We start from the raw sequence: 21,722 nt of genomic DNA, 5'->3' as shown, positions 1-21,722 counted from the left end.
AAGACCTATGAAACTTTACTGTAAGAGATGAAAATCTGTCATAAGTAAATTTCATTAAATTATTAGACACTAAATCCTCAATACCTGAGTGATTTGAGATTACTTGTTTGAGAACTGGTTGCTTTGACGTTGACCAACCGTCGCACCGTAAAAGGAGGCTATAAAGGCAACGCTCAGGTAATCACCTATCAAACGAAGTCTAATCTCAAGATCGCAAGATTGGGATTGTCCTCCCATAAATCGGGATGAGATGCTTAAAAGTTGTACAAGGCCACTCGGAGAGCTAGAAACTGTGAAATGCATGGCCGTGCTCGGATGAATCATAGGCTATGATTATCTGTTTATTTGATCAGTTGAACTCTGAAACCGAGGAACACCTCTGGACATAATAAGGATGACAAACTCTTGCCTTATGTTCAAGAGCAAGCATCGAGCGACAAAGGAATTAGGAAATGCACACTTGTCCCTAAGGACAAGTGGGAGACTGAAGGAAATAATGCCCTTGGTCCAAGTATTCATTCTATGATAAGTCTAATAAATGCGGTTCAGTATTAATTAAACAAGTTAATAATTCAGTGAGATCAAGTGAGCAGAATGCCTAGCTAGAGGCCGCTTCAGTTCAAGTGGAATTAATGATATTAATCCACAGCTTACTCTTGACTGAACCCGTAGGGTCACACAAATAGTACGTAAACGGATCAAGTATCTAATGGCTTTAGATACTCCATCTATGAATATTCGGAATCGACGGATCTTGGTTTCAGTGGGAGCTGAGATCGTCACAGGCAAGAAATGAATACTCCGGAAACGATGATATTGCCGGAAACGGAAATATGGATCGTATCGGAAATATAAATATTATCCAAGTCGTAGATGTTGCCGGAAACGGAAACATGGTACGTATCGGAAAATATTATCGGAAATGGAAATATTGCCAGAATCGGAAATATTGCCGGAAACGGAAATATTGTCAGAATCGGAAATATTATCGGAATCGGAAAATAATTCCGGAAACGGAAATATTAAATATTTGCTCGAAACGGAAATTAATTCCGGAATCGGAAATATTAAATATTGTTCGTATCGGAAATGAATTCCGGAATCGGAAATTTAATCGGAAGCGTATCGTACGAATAAGCATCGGACGAGGCCTGCCGGACGAGGGCCCAGCACGAAGCCAGGCCATCGCCCAGCAAGCCAGGCGCGCCACACAAACAGCCACGCCAGGCCCAGCGCAAGGCCAGGCCCAGCAGGCCGTGGCAGCGCGCACAGCGCGCGCAGCGCGCGCGGGTGCTTGCGTGGGCTTGTGGCTCGCGCAGGCCTCGCTGCGTGGGCTGCTGCTCGCACGCACGCATGGGCGGCCCATCGTGGCTGCCGTGTGTGTATGCGTAAGTGTTTGTGTTCGTGCACGTTTCCTAAAACGTGCAGAGTTCGGTTAATGATTAAATTCCTAATTCTATTTGATAAATTAATTAAATTAGAGTTCTTGTAGGATTCTAGGTTTAATTAATTTGTATCTGAATAGGATTCCAATTCCCTTTCCATAACCCTATAAATATGTGGCCTGGGTTCACAATTAATAACGAGTTTCAAAGTATTCAAAGTGAGTTTTTGAGAGAAAAATTCAGCCACACATCTTGCTCAAAAGTGCCGAAAATTCTAGTACCTTAAGGGCGATTCTAGTTGGTCAATCTTAAGGCGGATCCGGAAGTGCTGTGGACTATCTACGGAGGGACGATACTTGGAGTCCTAAAGACTTGTTCTTGTTCGGTTCGGGCGCAGCTAGGGAGGGCACGCAACAAAGAGTATGCATCTAAATTATGCTATATGATTATGTGTAAATAATATGTAATCCTGGGTTAATGGTTGTTTCCGCATGATTTATGTAATATCATATGTATCATAACCTAACAGAAAGAACCACAGAGGGTGAAGAAAGTTTGGGTTCCCAAAAAGAAACAAGCTACCTATAGTTTTTGTTGCACCTACACCTATTTCTACCCCTTTAAATCAGCCTGTTTCAGCTACTCATTCTGGTGCTGATGCAGGTTGGAGAGTTGCTACTAAAGGTACTAGGAACAGGGGTGTTCCTGTTTCTACTAGTAATACCTTTTGTACCTTGGTTGAAGATGACTTTGATGAGCATGATTCTGGTGAAGAATTTGATGGGGATACTGATGTGGTCCAACAAGAGGATGGGATATTGCTACCCCCAAACCCTCTATGTTAAGCCTTTGTACTTGCAACATAAGGGGGATGAATGATCCCTCCAAGGTAACTGAGGTAAAGAAATTAATCAGTCATTATAACATTAAACTTATAGCTATACTGGAAACTGGAGTTAAAAGTGGTAAAATTTAGAATATTGCTAGAAAATTTGGTAACCAGTGGTCCTGGGAACACAACTATTCCTTCTGTGGTAGAGGCAGAATATGGTTAGGGTGGCAACCTAGCTCAGTAACAGTCACAATTGTCAAAAGTCATGAACAATTTATTCATTGCGAGATTCTTGATTCCCATGGGGACTTTGCTTTCTATTTTACGGTTGTGTGTGGCCAGCACACTATTGATGATAGGAAACAGTTGTGGAAATATCTTGGTAGGATTGGTGTTGGTAGTGGGAATGTTCCATGGATTACCTTTGGTGACTTCAATGATATCCTTGAGGTTCAAGATAGAATCAATGGGGCTTCAGTTTCATGGGCTGATATTAAAGATTTTGTTGGTTTTATTGATGATTGTAAGCTCTTTGAGCTAAGAAGTAAGGGTCACTTTTTTTCTTGGCATAAAGGAGGTGATAATTCTAAGACTGCTAGTAGAATAGACAGATGTTTGGGCAATGCAGAGTGGATGAATGGAAAGGGTTCCATTTGTTCTGAGTATCTTAACTCCTCCCTTTCAGATCACTGTCCTCTTCTCATCAAGTGCATTCCAGAATTTAAAGGAGGTGGGAGGCCTTTTAATTTTTTTAATTACCTTGCTGATCATCCTAGCTTTCTTCCTATGGTGGAGCTTGGTTGGAAAGAGGGTTTTTATGGGTATGCTATGTACACAGTATGGGAGAGACTCAAGCAGGTGAAAGAAAAATTGAAAACTTTGCATCAGCAAGAATTTAAGGGGATTCAGAAGAAGATCACTCAAGCAAGGATACAGTTGGATACTATTCAATCCTAACTTCAAACTCATCATTCTGACTCTTCTCTCTTGGTTCAGGAGCAGGATTGTGTCCTTCAGTTAAATAAATGGCTAAAAACTGAAGAAGTAGCTTTGAGGCAGAAGTCTAGACTTTAATGGTTGAAAGATGGAGATTTTAATAACAAATTATTCTTTGCTACAGTCAAAGAGAGGCACATGGTCAATATAATTTCTAAACTTATTGATGATAATAATAATAAGCTGGTGAAACTTTCAGATGTTCAGACTGAGATAGTTCAGTTCTATTCCTCCCTTTTGGGATCTTGTGCTCCCCACCCTCCTATTGATATCCCTACTATGAGGAGTGGCCTTCAGCTGAGTTATGAGGACAAATCCTTTCTATGTTGTCCAGTTACTAATGCAGAAATTTATTTGGCATTGAAGGGTATTGGAGACTGTAGGCACCTGGTATTGATGGGTTGAATTATGTGCTTTTCAATAGAGCTTGGCCAGTTCTTAAATGTGATATCTATGCAGCTGTTAGAGAATTTTTTGATAAGAAAGTATTGCTGAAACAGACCAATTGCACCTCTATTACTCTAGTTCCTAAAGTTCCAAGTCCCACCAAGATCAAGGAATATAGGCCAATTGCTTTTTGCACTGTATTGTACAAAATCATCTTAAAATTCTGACTACTAGAATTCAGAGGGTGGTGAGTTCTGTTGTAAGTGAATGCCAAGCTGGGTTTATACCTGGAAGACACATTGCTGACAATATGTTTTTTAGCCACAGAACTTGTTAAAGGCTACAACAGGAAACACATCTCCCTTAGATGTATGATCAAGGTTGATCTTAAAAAGGCATATGACTCCATTGAATGGAGCTTCCTCATATCCGTTATGGCTGAATTGGGTTTCCACCTTTTGTTCCTAGACTGGATCTTTGCTTGTATTACTTCAGTTTCCTATAGTGTGCTCCTAAATGGTAAGCCTCCCCCCCCCCCCTTTATGCTAAGAAAGGCCTTAGACAGGGAGACCCTCTCTCTCCTTTTTTGTTTGCTATAGGAATGGAATATCTCTCAAGAAACATGCAACAGCTTAAGTCTGATCCTAATTTCAACTTTTACCCCAGGTGTGAAAGGCTGAATATCACACACATGATGTTTGATGATGATCTACTTATGTTCTGTAGAGGGGATTCTATTTTTGCTTCCATGTTGTTTTAGAAATTCCAAAATTTCTCTCAAGCTTCAGGTCTAGAAGCTAATTTGAATAAGAGCAGTATCTACTTGTGTGGTGTTCCTAATACAGTTCAGACTCAGATTCTTGCTAACCTTAAAATTCCAATGGGTGAATTTCCCTTTAGATACTTGGGTGTGCCTTTGTCTACTACAAATCTTTCTTACATCTAGTGTAAACCACTGATTGACAAGGTTCTGGCTAGAGTTAAGTCTTGGACCTCAAGATTTCTATCCTATGCAGGCAAACTGCAATTGATCAAAACTATTCTCCTTAGTTTGCAAAATTTCTGGTGTCAGATATTTGTCCTCCCCAAGAAAGTCACCAAAGAAATCCAGGGTACTGCAGGTTATTCTTGTGGACTGGTGACACTGCAGCTTCTAAAAAGCTTTGGTTCATGGGCTACTCTTTGTCTTCCCAAAACTGATGGTGGTTTGAACATGAAAAACATGGAACTCTAGAATAAGGCTGTTGTTTGTAAACTTTTATGGGCCCTAACCCACGAAAAAGGTAAGCTATGGGTTAGGTGGGTTGATAGCTTTTATGTGAAGGGGAGACCTCTGGGTAGTATTCAGTGCACTACTAATATGTCCTGGGCACTGAAAAAGATCTTTGGTTGTATGTCTTTGGTGGAGAGTATAGGTGGATGGGATGATGTTCAGAAAAATGGCATGTTCTCTATTAACCTAGTGAATAAGAAGCTTTGTGGAGTGCATTCTAAGGTTCCCTGGAGGAGGGTGGTTTGTAATAACTCTGCTACACCTAAGAGCTTATTTATCCTTTGGCTGGTGATTTGGAAAAGGGTTCCTACTCTTAACAGGTTGATCAAATGGAACATTGTTACTTCTGATAACTGTTTACTCTGCAGCTCCAGTTCTGAATCAGTTGAGCACTTATTTTTTGAGTGTGGTTTCACCTTTCAGATATGGCAGAAAGTGCTAAATATTCTTCAGTTTACTAGATCTCCTACTGGTTTTCAAGCTGAGCTGGATTGGATTGTTAAATGTAGCAAAAAGAATGGTGGAAGACATAAGCTATTGGTGATGTTCTTTGCTGAAACTATGTACTCAATTTGGCTCAATAGAAATGATAAACTATGTAATCAGCATCGTAAAACCCTTATTGAATTGTTTGGAGACATTCAGCTTAAAGTAGCTGGCTAGCTGCTAGATGCTCCCCTGATCTTAGCTCTATGTTGTTAGATTTAAGCTGTTAGCTTCGTAATCTGTTGGATGTGTAGGCTTTGTGCTTGTATGGCTGATGCCTGATTTTCTTCCTTTTGATAATAATAATCTCTTTATTTGCCAAAAAAAAAAATCAGTTTGAAAGTTCTTGACTTTTCTTTCAGGTAACCGGTCATAAAGGTTCGTTTAAAGAGAATAGGTGTCAAAAGTTGGATCAGCGAGAGATATCGTATTAGTGGGACTGTTATTGGAAGACCGACCAAAGGTTGGATTATTAGAATTTATTTTTCCAATAATCAATGTACAATTTGAGTACATTGTGATTTCATTAGTAATGTAGTCAAAATCATGTGCTAATATTTGTATTTTGTGTTGAATGATATTACAATAATCTAGTTATAAGTCTATTTTTTCATTTTATTATAATTAATATAATCTCCGAAGTTATCTTTTAAAAAAAATTAAGTGTTTTTTTTTTGAGTTTGTCTCATACCTTCTTTGATATATTTTTCACTTGCTCTTACTCTATTCTCTCCTTATAGATAAAGATGGGTGTTGGTCAGGTCGGGCCCATAGGTCGGTCGGGTCGAGCCCACTTTGCATCCTGATGGGATGGACCGGGCTGAAAATTTCAAAACATGGCCCAGACTCGACCCAAGCCCACGGGTCGTAGGACCGGATCTGGTCATCGTACCTAAGCCTAACTTTACTAAATTTTACGTGTTTTGTCTCGACTGGTCGAGTCGCCTTGTAAAAAACAATATGTGATCCAAGGCCCGACCCACGATTACTTACTCTTGGCACGTCGGGCTTTTTTCGTGTCGGGTCAGACATCATGTTTGCGCGGCCCGTGACCATCTTTACTTAGAAACCTACTTTATCATGGGGATGGAAGAAAGTATATATTTCATCCGTTTTTTTTTTAAATAACACAATTGTTTTATCACGTTTTCACAATATAATTTTTCGAACTTTCAATTATTAATATCTTTAATTACAAAGGGATAAAAATATAAAAAGATATAATAAATGTATATAATGACACAATTACAACAAAACTCCATGTGACTATATTTTTTTTAATTATAAATCACAATAAAATTCCTTAAAAAAATATTCTCAATTGGTTGATAATCAATATAGATTATATGAATAATACCAAAAACTAAATTTTTTATGCTAAAAAAACACATGAAACATATTTTAAGAAAAAGATTGAACAAATACCCTTTATTGATATATAAACTATTGAAAGATTATATAAGCACATAAGACAAATAGTAATAATAAGCCATTTGAATTGAAGGGAATCATGTAAGAAATGGAGACCCGATTTCTAATATTTCAACGTTACGATCTGAGGAGCATCATTACACTATTGGTAATCATTAATGATTTTCACATTTCTTCTACTTCAAAAGAAGCATCATTTTATTATTATTATTATTATTAGCTACCATTGACTCATTTAGTAGTTGTACCTCTTAGAAACCTTAGAGCATCAATTATAAGATAAACTCTTATTTACCCCCTCTTAGTCCCTTCTCTCATCCACATCACTACCATCTCTTAATAAGAGTTGCCCATTAAAAAACCCAAGAAATAGACTATCTCTTATTTACTACCTCTTAACTACATTTTTACATATTTTTCCTTTTTAAAAATAAAATAAAAATCACAAATCAAACACAAACCTCCACCTCAACCCCACTCTTATTTCTAAGAGTTACCTCTTATTTAGAGGATGTCTCAATCAACCTCTAAATAAGAGGGGGCTAAGAGTTACCACATTTTATCTAAGAGTTAACTCTTAAGGAAAGAGAAAAGTTAAGAGGGGGCTAAGAGTTAGTTGGTATTGATGCTCTTAATGATTACGGAGAACTCATTAACCAAATCATAATATTCTTTCTAAATTGTATTAGTTTTGATTTAGGGTCCGTTTGTTTTAATTTATTTTAAACTATATTGATTATTTCAACAAAAATAAGGTTTTTTGTCAAACAATTAAACACACAAATAAGTTATTTTCAACAAAATAAGTTTATACAAATTCAGATAACTTAATTTTAGACAAATTGATAATTTGCACCACACCTTGTCAATTAGGTTTCACTGACCTTTCAAAAACCAAATATCAGGTTTCAATTCGATTATTGTCTTTTTAATTTTTTAAAAATTGGCTTCACAATCCACATCCCATCTATTTTTCACAATTCTTGTTTATCTAGTATGAGTATTGTTTTATTCCTGTTATTTTATTGTTACTTTATTTCAAAAAAAAATACGGATAAGTTAAGTTCATGGTTAAGAATGTGAGCTAAATTTAACCAATCAATTTATATATATCCAAAGCCAATGCACGGCTGCAACAAGTTCATGCTCAATGTAATCTATGACGAAATAAGAGTTGACTTAATCGAAAATGAAGTGAGTAGAATCGACTATTCGATCAGTATATAAAAGAAAAAGAAAAAAAAAGGCTTTAAAACAAAAAATTTCAAAAATGTTACTCCAATCAATAAACTAGTAGGCCCAACTTTGGATTTTGGAGCCCCTAAGACCTAAGTGGCTCAGTCCTCAGTCGTCCTCACTACTCACAAGAAGAATTCGAGTTTCAAAACTTTATTATTATTATTTTTTTTGAAGGAAAAAACTTTATTATTAATTAAACATAATTAGTAAGATAAAATACAGAAGAAGTAAAGAGCAATCTTTGATCATAAAAGCAAAAAAGGAGAAAAAAAATCTCTAAGACCAAACAAAGCCGTCATGGTACTGACAAATTTAACAACTTTGCCTAAGCTGTAAGCAAAGGCTAACGTTTTCATTCGTTTGTACTCACATTAAGCTTCCTCTTTAATTCTCCCCCATTATATACAACTTATTTTAGCTTTACGTAAACTTTACCCCAACTATACTACATGTACGTTGTTTGTGAGTCAAAGTAAAAACGTGAAAAATATCAAAAGTCAAACGTGTCAACTAATGAAAAATGAAGAAATGAGGCTTTGTTATAGCCAGGGGAGTGGGGGCACAGATTATATATCAGTTGCCCACTAACTATTTGTAAAATATTTGACTTTATTAGCATTTAATTTATAATAATAATAATACAAAATAACAATTTTAGTGGAGTACGTAACAGAGAGATACCAAATTTATGTACGCACTTTTCTAAAGCATAGCATGTATTTTGGATAAAAACAATGCTCGATCACATGTTTCTCTCTTGCCCATTATTTTCGCTAACGAATTAGGCTTGTTTGTAAGTTTTTATTAATCGAGCCTAAAAAGGTATTCAAGTGTATGAGCTTTGTTCAAGATTCTTTTTAGGTGCAGAGAGAGTCACAAAGTATATGGCGACAAATGATGTAAACGGAATTCGATATCGGATCTTGGGTAACACCCTCAAAACTTTACCAACTAAGATAGTTGACATGCATCCATTGTACGTACAACGTTGGTCAAGGTTTGACCTAGCTTATTTAAGAGTTGATCAAGGTTTTTTAACCTAGCTTACTCAAGAGTTGTTCACGAACGTATCAGCCCATTAACAACCGCACATAGTTATAATTATGTACGTACTCTTCTAAAATATGGCATGTATTTTGCGTAAAAACAAAACTCACATGATTTCACCCAACCCTTATTTTCAAAGCTACTTCACGGAAGTTTCATTGCATGAATCACTCACTCATCACTCTCACTTCAAAATCATATTTCTTAACTTGTTTGAAATTTAGATTTTAGTCTAATTTATATTATAATGTACTATTTGTATGTATGTCTTTATCAATATATAGTACCAAAGTTACAATATTTGACATGGTCTTTTGGCGGCATTAATCTCCTAAATTCTATCTATATTTGCCAATTTCTTGACACGTTATGAATTTGTGACGTTGGTTAAAACAATGAAACAATTTGGAGTATTAATTTCCCAAGATTAATTTTTATATATAGAAAATTAATGGGTTCTGTTACACAAATTTGAAATCAAACGTCAACATCTATATACCTGATTTAGAACTTAAAGTTTGGGAATCGCACATGGGAGGTTTCAAGTCACATAACTTGTTTTCCATTAACCCATAAATCATAATGGCATAATGTCTACCCATGTCAATATGTCATTAGTCTCGTATTCTTGTAGTAGGATTTGAACTTGCGACATAAAAATCTAACCCTTTAAAAAAAGTTTATTTTCTTTAAAGTTATAACCCTCCTTAATATATCGATTTGGTCTAGTTGAATGTTTCATCATAGGACAGTATAAATGTATAATCCGCTCCATTTACATTCATATACTGAGTACGGAATATGGAGTAGTGTATTGATTGTTTTAGGACAAATATCTCGTTGATTGTTAAAATCATTAAACATATTTATCTGTGACTAATAATAAATAAAACTAAAACCTAAAAACAAAAATCTAAATAGATATATCACATCATATATAATGAGGAATGACACGTGGGGCATGATGTTTCATACCGCCCTTAGTGGGCACTCAAAGTCATAAATTAGCATGAGTGCAATAATGTTGCACCACCACCACAAAATTTAATTTTAACCTTATTGCAACATGCCTATACTTTACTCCATAATAATACTTTCAAGTTTTATTTTTTCAAGTGTCCAAACTTCAAAGGCGCCTAAATTTACATGAGGAAACATGTGAGAATAATTTGAATTTGTATTCGCAAGTTTTTTTGAATTTTTATTCCAAGTTTTTTTGCCATTCTGACTACATTACTCATTCGTACCAAAAATAATTTGAATTTTAAGGTCTAAACAAAAGTATCTATATATATATATATATAAGTCAGAAAAGAAAAAGAAAAACTCATTTATAACCTAAGAAACTAAAATTAAATATAGGAGTAACTAGTTTAATTGAAACTACAACAAATTTAATTAAAACTAAACAAAAAATATTACTAATACTACAAAAAAAAAAAAAAAAACTAGGATTACTAAAATTAACTGCCTCCCAACCCCTCCCTAAAATCTGTTACAACTAACCTGCCTACCGAAGCCAACCACCACCAAAATTGTACAATTGAACCGGACCATTTTATAAACCAAATGCTCTCGAACCCGATTCACAATTTTCTCTCTGTCTCTAACTACTCAAAACTGTCTGAGTCAAACCGGTGTCTGATTCTGACTCGGGTGTTTCCTTTTTCTTCCTCATTTCCAATACTTTGCGGTGGCTATTGGAATGAACTTCGCTCGAAAAAGTGGGGCTACAAGCCGGTCTATATTCCGGAAATAGCCTCCCCGACTTGAACCGGACTCCGCACGCGTTACATAGCGTTTTGGGGCCGTTTGGACCGGCCCTCCACTGAGGGGTTTTCGTCACTTGGCAGTGGCTACACCTCCTTTGAACCGGGGGATTTTCGCAGGCCGACGTCGCCAACACCGGCTTTTTCTTTGGTTTTTTCATAGGCGGCCTTCCGAAGTTGAAAAGCACCCTCATGTCATGAACCGAGGGAGGGAATAATAGCGTGGACACCGGTGAGGACACCGACGATGACGACGAGGATGACTCGGTTTTCGGGGATGAATTAAATACCCAAGACCGGTTTCCGGTTCTAGGACGTTTGCTTCTTGGTTTCACAGGAACCGCCGACGGGTTGGGCATGCATGGAACTCTTATAAACACCGGTTTGCTCACCGGTTCATACCGGTTTAGGAAACTGAACCCAGTTTTGCTTTTGTGCCCATCTAAAATCGGGTTTGGACATGCAAGCGTTGGCTCCGGGATAGAATCGTCCATCAAATGCGACCATAATTCTAACTCTTGCACATCATCAACCTATACAAATTATAATTCTAAAATTAAATAAAATTTAGACTAAAAATTTCATTATACCCACAAAATAAAAAATCAATTTTTACCTTTGCCCCCACAAATTTTCATTTCATCCCAAATAATGGTCTATTTTTCACCCCAAAAAAAAAAATTATAAACCCCAAATTTTATTACAACCCCCCAAAAAATTGAAAATTTCATTTCACCCAAATAAAATTGGAAACTTAAATTTTCATTTCACCCGAAAAGGAAGAAAAGAAAATAAAACTACCCAAAATATATTTTACCAAAAAAAAAAAGTGAAATTACGAAAATGCCCCTTACCGGAATTGCAAGGTCCGGCGAGAAGTTGGTGGAATTGGAATCATCAACAGGGTCATGAGAAGAGAGAGAATGCGAAGAGGAGTCTTTTTCTTCTTCCTCCGACCCATCAATATCAACGTCAATGTTATCTTCATTAGGAAGGTCAAAAAACTCGTCAATGGAGAAATCGTCGCTTGGTAAACCTGAAATACACCAAAAATCGTCGAGAATACTTTGTGTGTTGCTCGTTTTCATCGCTATTTCCGACGAAAAGCTCGATTTTAGCGCCCTGGCCTCCATGCACTCCATTTATACAACAAAATAGCAATTACCCTGACAAATTAAACAAAAAATGAGCGTTTTAAGACTTGATTTAATTATATAAAACCCCCAAATTAAAGGGCGTTTCTAGAAATTAATTGAAAAAACATAGAATTAAATTAAGTAAACATGTAAATATCAACATACCTTGTGAATAATTCGAGGGAAAGAAATTTGTGGGTTTGGGAGAATGAATTAATTTTGATTTTTTGAGGAGAGAGAAAAAGAAGGTGGGTAGGAGTTGAAGTTGGAGAGGGGGGGAAAAGAAGAGGAGCACTAAAAGAAAGGCTAATTCAAGGGCGGGATAGGTGGGTGAGTTAATGGTTTATCTTCAAAATTTTACAACCTTTTTTTTCTTTCTCTCTCACACATACACTAACTTTATATCCTTTTTTTGATTTTTCAAATTTTGGATTTTGTTCCAATATACAGTACTCCGTATATTTGATCTTTATTATTATCTTTTTATATATTGTTGGTTGTGTGGAAATTTCATTCTATATTGACATTTTACCAAAAGTGTTTGACATGTTGATTGATTTTTATTTATTTCTTGCCTTCCGTTGTGGGATATTGGGATGGGGTTGTAATAAATTTTTAATCTATGTCCATTCTATTTATCTTTGCATGTGTGTGAACTTTTTTACTTAATAGTAACAATAATAATGTAGATGGAATTGGAAAAGATTTTAATGGATCGTAATAAATATTTCCTTTGTTGGATGATTTCTCAAAGTAACTTAATAATTACCCGTAAGAATAAGATCTCACATGATAAATGTTTATGTATGGAAATTTTATTTTCCCATTTTCATAAAGAAATAACTTTTATACTTATTAAAAAACACTAATGGACTAAAAAATTATTCATATAACTTAATAAATAAAGTTAGGATCTCACATAATCAATTTACATAGTCTCTAAGTTTACTCGGAAATTTCAAGTTTTTATAAAATAAAATAAAAAAATAATTTATGTAATAAAATAATCAATTTCGTATGTATTCGAAATAAATATTTGGTTGCTCTTAAGTTTTACTTATTCAAAGATCGCTCAAAATTTCAACTGAACAAATAAACAAAAAAAAATTTGTTGTGCATGTACAAGAATGTACGAAATATAATGGAAAGATGTATGTTTCTTTATATATATGATTGAAGAGTCTATAATTCTTATATCAAAAGGAATTTTATTATTCGAATGTCGCAAAATTATTTAGACGTGACTTTGAGCGTTAACTTTCTTTTTCTTCATCAGTAATAATATTTTTTTAAAAAATATTAGAGATAAACAATGCGTGTATGTACACAATACTCGGTATTACACTAAAAATTGTTTGTGTATAAAATCAATTCACTTATATTTATACTATACGTATAGCTGTATTTGATAATGCAATACGCGTGAATAGTCAAAGTTGAAGGCAGCCAAATTGATAATTTTGTAACATATTCATTTTCCGTCCAATTTATGATGCAATAAATCAATTTTTATTGGAGTTGTGATGAACAGAACACCTGTAATTGATAAGCTAAATAGGAAAAACAAAATAATTGTGGAATTTGACTACTCCGTATGCAGTATAGACTGTAGAGAGTGTCCTATACTCCTAAGTCCTAATGCGGGTAGGCCCGAATTTGGACCGAATCCATAGTTCCACGTAGATTTTTCAACATCATTTCTTAGGTCCAATCCAACCAAAGTTGTGTCCTTAATCATTCATCTCATTCTTCTTTTTATTTAAAAACATTTTTATTTATTGTTGGTGCCACTAAAACTATACCACTTGTAGTGTGGTGTTGTTTGTTAGTGTTAACTCGGTTCTGTTCGACTTATTTTGATTTATTTCAAGCAAAATAAGGTCGGTTAATTTTAGATAAGCTCAGATGATATAGTTAAGTACAGATAAAGTACATTTTTTTCATACATTTTCACACAAATAAATTTATTTCAAATAAAATAATTTTGTTTCCAGATAAAATAAGTTTAGATAAGTTCAGTTAAAAGTTCAGATCAATTATGTTTAACTTATGATCAGTTAAAAGTGTCTGTCTGGTCCAATAATTTAACTTATTTTGACTTATTTTTTATAAAATAAGTTTAAATAAGCCCTGGCGAGTTCAGGCTAAATAGTTTAATTACAATGAAGTTTTACTAGAGTAAGTTTAGATATACGCACAAATAAATTACGTAGTATGTTACAAAGGAAATAAGTTTAAATGAATACAAGTTCAGATAATATAATTAAATTTAGAAAGTTCAAATAATATAAGTTCGAATAAAATAAGGAGGCGTTTTATTTACCTGATTTTTCACTTTTTCTGAACTTATTAAAGCTCATCGCAACTTGCTTTATCTATAAATTGTACATGGACAAACCTTATAGCCCTCAACCCTTATCTGAACTTATTAATTTATGATAAGTAAAAAATAAGGTGAACAAAAATAAAGCATAAGTTGAGTCATATAGACCTTTACGGTGCGTTATATTCACCTTATTTACACTTATTTATCCTGAACTTATCTTATCTAAATTAATCTAAACTTACCCGAACTTAACCCACCTTATTTTAGTTATAATCGTATTTATGTAACCTTTATGTTTCCTGAACTTATTTTGTATGAATTTATCTGAACTTATCCTATTTTATCTGAACTTGTTTTTTATATAATAAGTGTAAATAAGGTGATAATATATAACGAAACATTAATTTCTCCTATGATAGAATCGAATGGGGCTTTTTAGAGGCGATCCTTGAGAAGTTTGGCTTCGACGGGGACTGGAGTAGGCGGGTTATGGATTGTGTTCGGTCAGTTACTTTCTCGGTTCTTGTGAATGGGCACCCGTCGGAAGAGTTTTCTCCAGGTAGAGGGTTAAGGCAGGGGGACCCCCTGTCCCCATATCTCTTCATCCTTTGTGCTGAAATTCTGTCGCATTTGATTAGACGAGCGGAAGAGAATAATCTAGTTCATGGGTTTCGAATTGCTGTTAGCGCCCCTATTGTCAATCATTTATTATTCGCGGGTGATTGCATTATATTTTCGAAAGCGGCAGCGGCAGATGCTAACTCAATTCGGGAGGTGCTCACACTCTATGAATTAGCTAGTGGGCAAAAAGTTATTTTCGACAAAACCACTATCTCTTTTAGTAGGGGCGTTGTGGAGGCACGGCGTGTGGAGTTGGCCGAATGTTTGGGGGTGAGGGTTGTGGATGTGCATGACCGTTATTTAGGCCTTCTTACGACGGTGGGGCGGTCTAAGAAGGTTATTACAAGAGGGGTGAAGGATAAATTATGGAAAAAGCTACAAGGGTGGAAGGGGTTGGTTCTATCTAAGGCGGGTAGGGAGGTTATGATAAAGGCAGTGGCACAATCTCTCCCTACCTATGCAATGAGTGTGTTTAAGTTCCCGTCCTCTTTCTGTGATGAGCTCTGATCTCTTGTAGCACAATTTTGGTGGGGGAAAAACCAAGAAGAAAGGAAAATCCACTGGGTGGCTTGGAGAAAGTTATGTAGACCGAAGAGTGAAGGTGGTCTTGGCTTTAGGGATTTCAAACTATTTAATTGGCATTATTAGGGAAGCAGGCTTGGAGCCTTACCCTGAACCGTAACAGCCTGCTAGAGCAGATTATAAAGGCTAGGTATTACCCCCATGGTTCGTTTATGGAGGCAGAATTGGGGATGGCTCCGAGTTACACCTGGAGGGGTCTGTGGGAAGCTCGTTGGGTGGTAAGAAGGGGAATGCGTTGGAGGGTAGGGAACGGGGAAGGCATTAAGGTGTGGTCCGATCCTTGGATCCCGGAGACCCAAACCCGTAAGGTGATCTCCCCTAGAGGTACAGCAAACTTGGAACTGAAAGTTAGTGCCTTGATTAATCCAGTTACGCTCTCCTGGAATTCAGAGTTGCTGAAACAATTCTTTCTTCCGTTTGAATGTGACAGAATCATGAGCATCCCCTTGAGCTCGCGAAGGCCAGATGATGTGACCTGCTGGGATTCGGAGAAAAATGGCGAGTATTCAGTGAAGTCGACATATAGAGCGTTGTTTGGGGACGCCTGGGTGGGGGAGGAAGTGGCTGCCTCGAATCCTTCGTCCCTATGGCGACAGGTGTGGCAGACAAAAGTGCTTCCCCGGGTCAAATTGTTTGCGTGGCGAGCTTGCCTTGAGGCACTCCCGACGAGGAGTGGGATTAGTCGGAGGGTGAAGGACTATGATGGGTTCTGTGAGGTTTGCAATGGAAGAGAGGAATCAGTTCTACACGCACTGCGTGACTGCGTGTTGGCTCGAGAGGTGTGGAGGGTGAGTTCTCTTACTCACCTAGCGTTGCGACGCTTTTGTTCTATTGTGGATTGGTGGGAGGATTGCTTCAGTATGATTGATGAGGAAGAGATGGGTAAGTTCCTCACTTTGTGTTGGGCAATATGGGGTGCTAGGAATAAATATGTTATTGCCCACGAAGGGTGCGACCCAAACAACACAGCAGCCTATGCTGCGAAGGTAAGTGCAGAAGTGTGGAATGAGGGGCAGGGGCCTGCGATTCGTAGGGGAGGGGCTGCAGTCAGTCATCCCACTGCTTGGGTGCCGCCTAATGAAGGTTGGGTGAAGCTGAATGTGGATGCGGGCGAGCTAGGGGAGGTGGGTAGTGGTCTGGGTGTAGTGATACGGGACTGTGAGGGACAATTACTGGCCTGTGCGGTGCAGCAGGGAGGCGAGAGATGGGATGCCCAGATTGCTGAGGCGAAGGCTATTGAGTTGGGCTTGAAGATGGGCATGGAACTGGGGTGGAGCAATGTCGTAGTGGAAAGCGATTGTCTGGTGATAGTTAATGCTTTGCGTGGAGGCTTGAAGGGGACTAGCAGCTTATGCTTAGTTCCGGTAGATATCTTACATATTAGCTCTTCTTTTAGTGATGTTATGTTTTCTTTTGTTAAGCGTTCCGGTAATAAGGTTGCCCATGACTTAGCACATTACCAACCTTGGGAGTTTGGGCGTAGAATATGGGAGGATGAGTTCCCTGCTTGTATTTTGAACGGTATTTCCGAAGATTTATCCAATTAATCCCCCTTGTGGGTTCCTTCAAAAAAAATTCTCCTTTATAAATTTCTCCTTTATTCCAATTTTTATTTTTTTTTACCGAAGAGGAACATACTTTTATCTAGGGGAGCAAAAAAGCAAGTTTTAGGAGATTGTATTTTATTGACTTGATTTACCTTATACAGTTATACGTTTAATTATGCATTGACCGAAAGGTATACACATACACTTTTTTAAAGAAAAATAGAAAATCTGAATGCATGTAGGACGTACCTAGATTTCTATATATATTATCATTTGTTTTGGTGTTAGAGAGAGTCACAAAGGGTAAGACAATAAATGATGTATACGGGATTCGATCTCAGATTTTGAGTATCATCCTTCAATACTTTACCAACTAAGTTATACTATTACGATAAAAGATGTAAATATATTTGCAATCAAGTTACACTTTGTTGGGTATACATCCAAGTCCCACGTAGGAGAGATAAGAAGGAGTTACCTAGTTTATACAAGTTCACCAACTACTTTTATGTGAGGTTTTTTGGGAAGGAGCCCATAAACAATTCGTACGGGTTTGACCCTAAAGCGGACAATATCATACTAATAGTGGAGCTGTCGGTTAAGTCTTGGGCCCTACAAATGGTATCAGAGCCGATGGTTCGGCAGGAAGAATTGATAGAATATATGTATATTATTACGTTAGTCAATATTTTGTATAGTTAGTTTCTTGTTTAATTGCCTTAGATTACGCTATTGTTCGTTATGGAGTTTGTATATATTCTCTATTGACAACTCGATAATATTCAAGGAATTCATTTCCAACATGGTATCAAACTAGGGTTATCTTCCTCCTCCTTCTACCCTAGCAGCCTCTGTCTTCCTCCTCTACCCTCTCTCCTCCTGTTCTCCTTTCTTATGTCGTCACCATGTCTGATTCAGCCCCAAAGTTTCACCCAGCTCTCTCCATAACCAACGTAAAATCCCTTATTTATTTTACGTTGGACAATAAAACTAACTTATACTTCCTCCGATTTTTAATACTCGCAACGTTTGTGATTTCTACATTATTCACATATTATACTTTGGCTATTGTTGGTGATTTATACGTAAGTTAAAACATAATCATGCGGAATCTTGTTAGATTTGTCTTAAAATGTATTTTCAAAATATTAAATTTTTATAATTTTTACTTAAAGAGAATTAAAGATATTAATGATTAAAGTTGTGCATTGGCATGCGTGAAAATGACAAACTTTGCGAGTAAAAATGAACGGAGGAAGTATCATTTTTGGTACTCACTGTTTAAGGTACAGCCCGAGTGCACAACCTTCTTCATCACATCGAACCCCCAACTAAAGCGGCAGTCAAGGCCAAGATCGATGAGTTGCAGAAGGCTGACCCCTATCTCTATGATCGTCTCGATGCGGTTGCTTAACAATGGATTTATGGCTCCTTCTCTCATGATCTTCTTCAAGCCACTCTTTTTAAAGATGAAACCGCATCCCGAGCATGGGAAATATTGGACGCTATTTTTCAAGAGAACAAGGGCTCTAGGGAAACTCACCTTGAAGAGGAATTAGCTGATGTTTCCCACGACAATGTCTCTAATGTTGATGCATATTGCAACCACGTGAAATCTCTAGCAGACAGATTTGCGGATGTGGATGCTCCAGTATTAAACAGTCAACTCTTACTCAAACTCATTGGTGGCTTGACGGATGCTTATTCTGGCACTGTTGATTATATTCAGAACCAATATCCTCTGCCTTCGTTCGAAAAAGCTCGCTCCCGCATCAAGCTTAAGGAAACTAATATACAAAATATTGACTAACGTAATATATACATATATTCTATCAAGAACGTGCATACAATGGTGTACCCATGGTAGGCTTGTTGGAGCACACATGTGCAGAGTGGTGTAGTTCTAGGGCGTTGGTGCAAGTCTTTGGTGGTATTCTGTATGGTTCTCGAAGATGCATGGGTGACTCAGTTAACGCATGGACATGCGATTGTAGAGTAAGAATATATCAGGGGTGCAATATGGAAGCATGGAGCGGAAACCTGTTGGTTGCATGCATAACTCGGAGTCATAGTGCATGAGATCTCCGGAGGGGAGGGTTGTGTGACTTCACGATTGAAATTTGTGCTTGGTACCTTGTGGTGGTCAGGTAGTGTGTTATGCAGATTGGCGGCGGTACAAGATGATTAGACGGATTATCGCTGGAAGGGGAGGCTTCTGGTCCTTGGCCCGAGGGGAACATTGTTGGCTATACATCCCAAGTCCCACATCGAAGAGACAAGAATGAGTTACCTGGTTTATAAGAGTTCACCAACTACATTAGTATGAGGCCTTTTGGAAAGGATCCCAAAAACAAATCCGTGCGAGCTTCGCCAAAGGAGACAATATCATACTACTAATGGTGGAGTTGTTGGTGAACTCATGGGCCCTACACGCTTAAATTGGGAAATTCGACATTAACAGTTTATTTTTGAGTCGGGCGCTTTAAATAAAATAATCATTTTAATTATCAATTAGACATGCGAACTTCTTGAGAGATAGATCACTTAATTAAATGATTGAAATTGGAAAACTATTACTACCTCGTTTCTTAAAGTTATTCACACAATTATACGTCAGGACCGACTTTGAGGCGGTCGAACCAGACCTACAACACAGGGCCACAAAATTTTGAGGCTCAAATGTAATATTTCTGGTTAAAGCCCATGAGAATTTCACAACAATATATATTTATTAATATTTTCAGCTGTTTGGTTAAACAAAAATGATCTTTGTCCTAGTTGGTAGGGAGGTACATGCGTGGTAGGTGACTCCAGAGTTCAAATCTCAACCCTGACTTTGTATTTTGTATAACAAAACAATATAAAATAATATTAATATAATAATTATGTGTTATATAATTTTCCATATAATAATCATGTGTTTTATATTATATAATTTTCCGTACAAATTTATAGGAGCCTAAATATGTATTTAGTACGAGGCCTCCAAGTTGTCGGAGAAGGCCTTGTTGCGCGCACTATTTACACGAACTCCAATGCAACATTTGACCACTAATATATCCAATTTCGTATGTGTAAAAAAATGCATACCGAGACCAATCTAATAAGATCTTATAATGTTTTGATGCATATAATAGTGAAAATTTACGGTTAAAATTTTCATACTTTTGACACATATTCCAAGACGTAAAAAACTTGTAGAAACAAAGGTAATATATGTCGATATCTTTTTCTCTTAGTGGACATTGCTATATTATCACGTTTATAACACTATCGTCATGTAATTAACATAGTACATCACTCATGCCAAGATCAATTATAACACTACAAAAAATTGTACCATTAACGACGGAAAATTCCGTCGCTAAAGGCCAGTAATCGTTGATTAATGACGGGATTTCCTGTCGCGAATCCATCATAAAAGGGGGTCGTCGTTAATGGAAAATCCCGTCGCTAACCCGTCGTATAAGATATTTGCGACGGTTGTTCCCGTCTTTGTTTGGTTGTTAGTTCCGTCGCAAAAGCCTTTTACGATGGGATTTTTGACCCGTCGTAATTAGGTTGTAGTTAAAGGTACAAATTCTTGTAGTGTAAGTTTCTAAACCCATGTGAAATAAATTTCAATATGAAGCCCAAATAAAGCAAACACAAATATGTGTAATTATAAAGTTTTAAAAGGTTTGGCTATCTAACAGGAATAGCATACGGACTACTTTATGTGTAAATAAGTTCAAAATTAAAAGTGGTAAATCTTCACTAATGATCATCACATAGTTGAAAATGAAGCACGCAACATACCATTAATGGATAATGATACAAGTTCCACCAACATATTGTGCGGAGTACGAAGCCTTGTTATTTATTTCAGGTATCACAACATTTGTTAGTTTTGTATTTCTGTTACTTTTTTCATATGTTAGAGTTATCACTTGTTCGTATAGTCGTAAATATATGTGTGTGTTTATTCAATAACGTAAATATGGACTAGATGACCTAAGCAAAGCATTCTAGACTGATTGAGAAGGAAGGGGGTTGGGCTAGGGTACTTGGTTAGCTCTATAATAGTGGACTACGTACTGCTTTATAAACGTGGAGATCGATTGATCAATATGAATCTCTCCTAAAGGACTTTTCAAGGACCGAGGAAGTACTCAGATGTTTCAGTTCGCTAAGTTTGAAAAGTCCAAATAACACAGCAAGGTATGAAGTCGCTAAAGCAAAGTTTTTGGAAAAGAGTCCTATTAAAACAAAGAAATATAGGCCTGCCTGGGAAAAGGAATCCACTCGAGAGGGAGCTAGAACCTGTGAATTGATTGAGGTAGGTTCCTAGTAAACTCAGCTTGTAAGATGTTGTTCATCCACTAATGAAAATAAATGCATCATATGATCATAAAACGTGAAAGTTACTAAAATTACAACTTGTAAGTTGTAATCGTTATATATGGATGCTAAAGTACACTAGTATACGCGCGTACTCCATATGACAATTCTTATGCGTACTTTCTAGCCCAAATGAATAGAATTCAAAGAAAATGATATTTAGGAATATAATATAAAAATATAATAACAGAAGAGCTATAAAGAATGTATACGAAATTGCAAATTAGAGAAATTTAGTGGTAGAAGAAGAAAGTAAAAGAAGAAAGGTCAAGCGCGTAAATTATG

The 21,722-nt window shown here is 36.7% G+C and overlaps 2 protein-coding genes across 2 annotated transcripts; one reads left to right on the top strand and one right to left on the bottom strand.

Annotated features, from left to right (window-relative positions):
- Positions 1-4,960: 4,960 nt before the first annotated feature.
- LOC110792011 (uncharacterized) lies at positions 4,961-5,536 on the top strand. The gene has a single exon (XM_021996800.1). The coding sequence runs from the start codon at positions 4,961-4,963 to the stop codon at positions 5,534-5,536; it is 576 nt and encodes a 191-aa protein (XP_021852492.1).
- Positions 5,537-10,348: 4,812 nt separating this feature from the next.
- On the bottom strand, positions 10,349-12,372 carry LOC110792016 (GATA transcription factor 5). The gene is made up of 3 exons (XM_021996807.2): positions 12,147-12,372; positions 11,700-12,011; positions 10,349-11,378 (listed from the first exon to the last, which is right to left on the bottom strand). The coding sequence occupies exons 2-3, from the start codon at positions 11,985-11,987 to the stop codon at positions 10,683-10,685; spliced, it is 984 nt and encodes a 327-aa protein (XP_021852499.1). The 5' UTR covers positions 11,988-12,011; positions 12,147-12,372; the 3' UTR covers positions 10,349-10,682.
- Between the last annotated feature and the right edge of the window lie 9,350 nt (positions 12,373-21,722).

Source organism: Spinacia oleracea, chromosome 4 (assembly GCF_020520425.1).
Source record: "Spinacia oleracea cultivar Varoflay chromosome 4, BTI_SOV_V1, whole genome shotgun sequence".
In the NCBI taxonomy this organism is placed as follows: domain Eukaryota; kingdom Viridiplantae; phylum Streptophyta; class Magnoliopsida; order Caryophyllales; family Amaranthaceae; genus Spinacia; species Spinacia oleracea.
This window is presented reverse-complemented; position numbering and strand designations above follow the sequence as displayed.

Excerpts from the sequence above, each read along its gene's own strand:
- LOC110792011 (XM_021996800.1), top strand. The coding sequence starts at position 4,961 with ATGTCCTGGGCACTGAAAAAGATCTTTGGTTGTATGTCTTTGGTGGAG.
- LOC110792016 (XM_021996807.2), bottom strand. The coding sequence starts at position 11,987 with ATGGAGTGCATGGAGGCCAGGGCGCTAAAATCGAGCTTTTCGTCGGAA. Across the intron at positions 11,379-11,699 it reads CGCCGGACCTTGCAATTCCG|GTTGATGATGTGCAAGAGTT; the intron begins GTAAGGGGCATT and ends TAATTTGTATAG.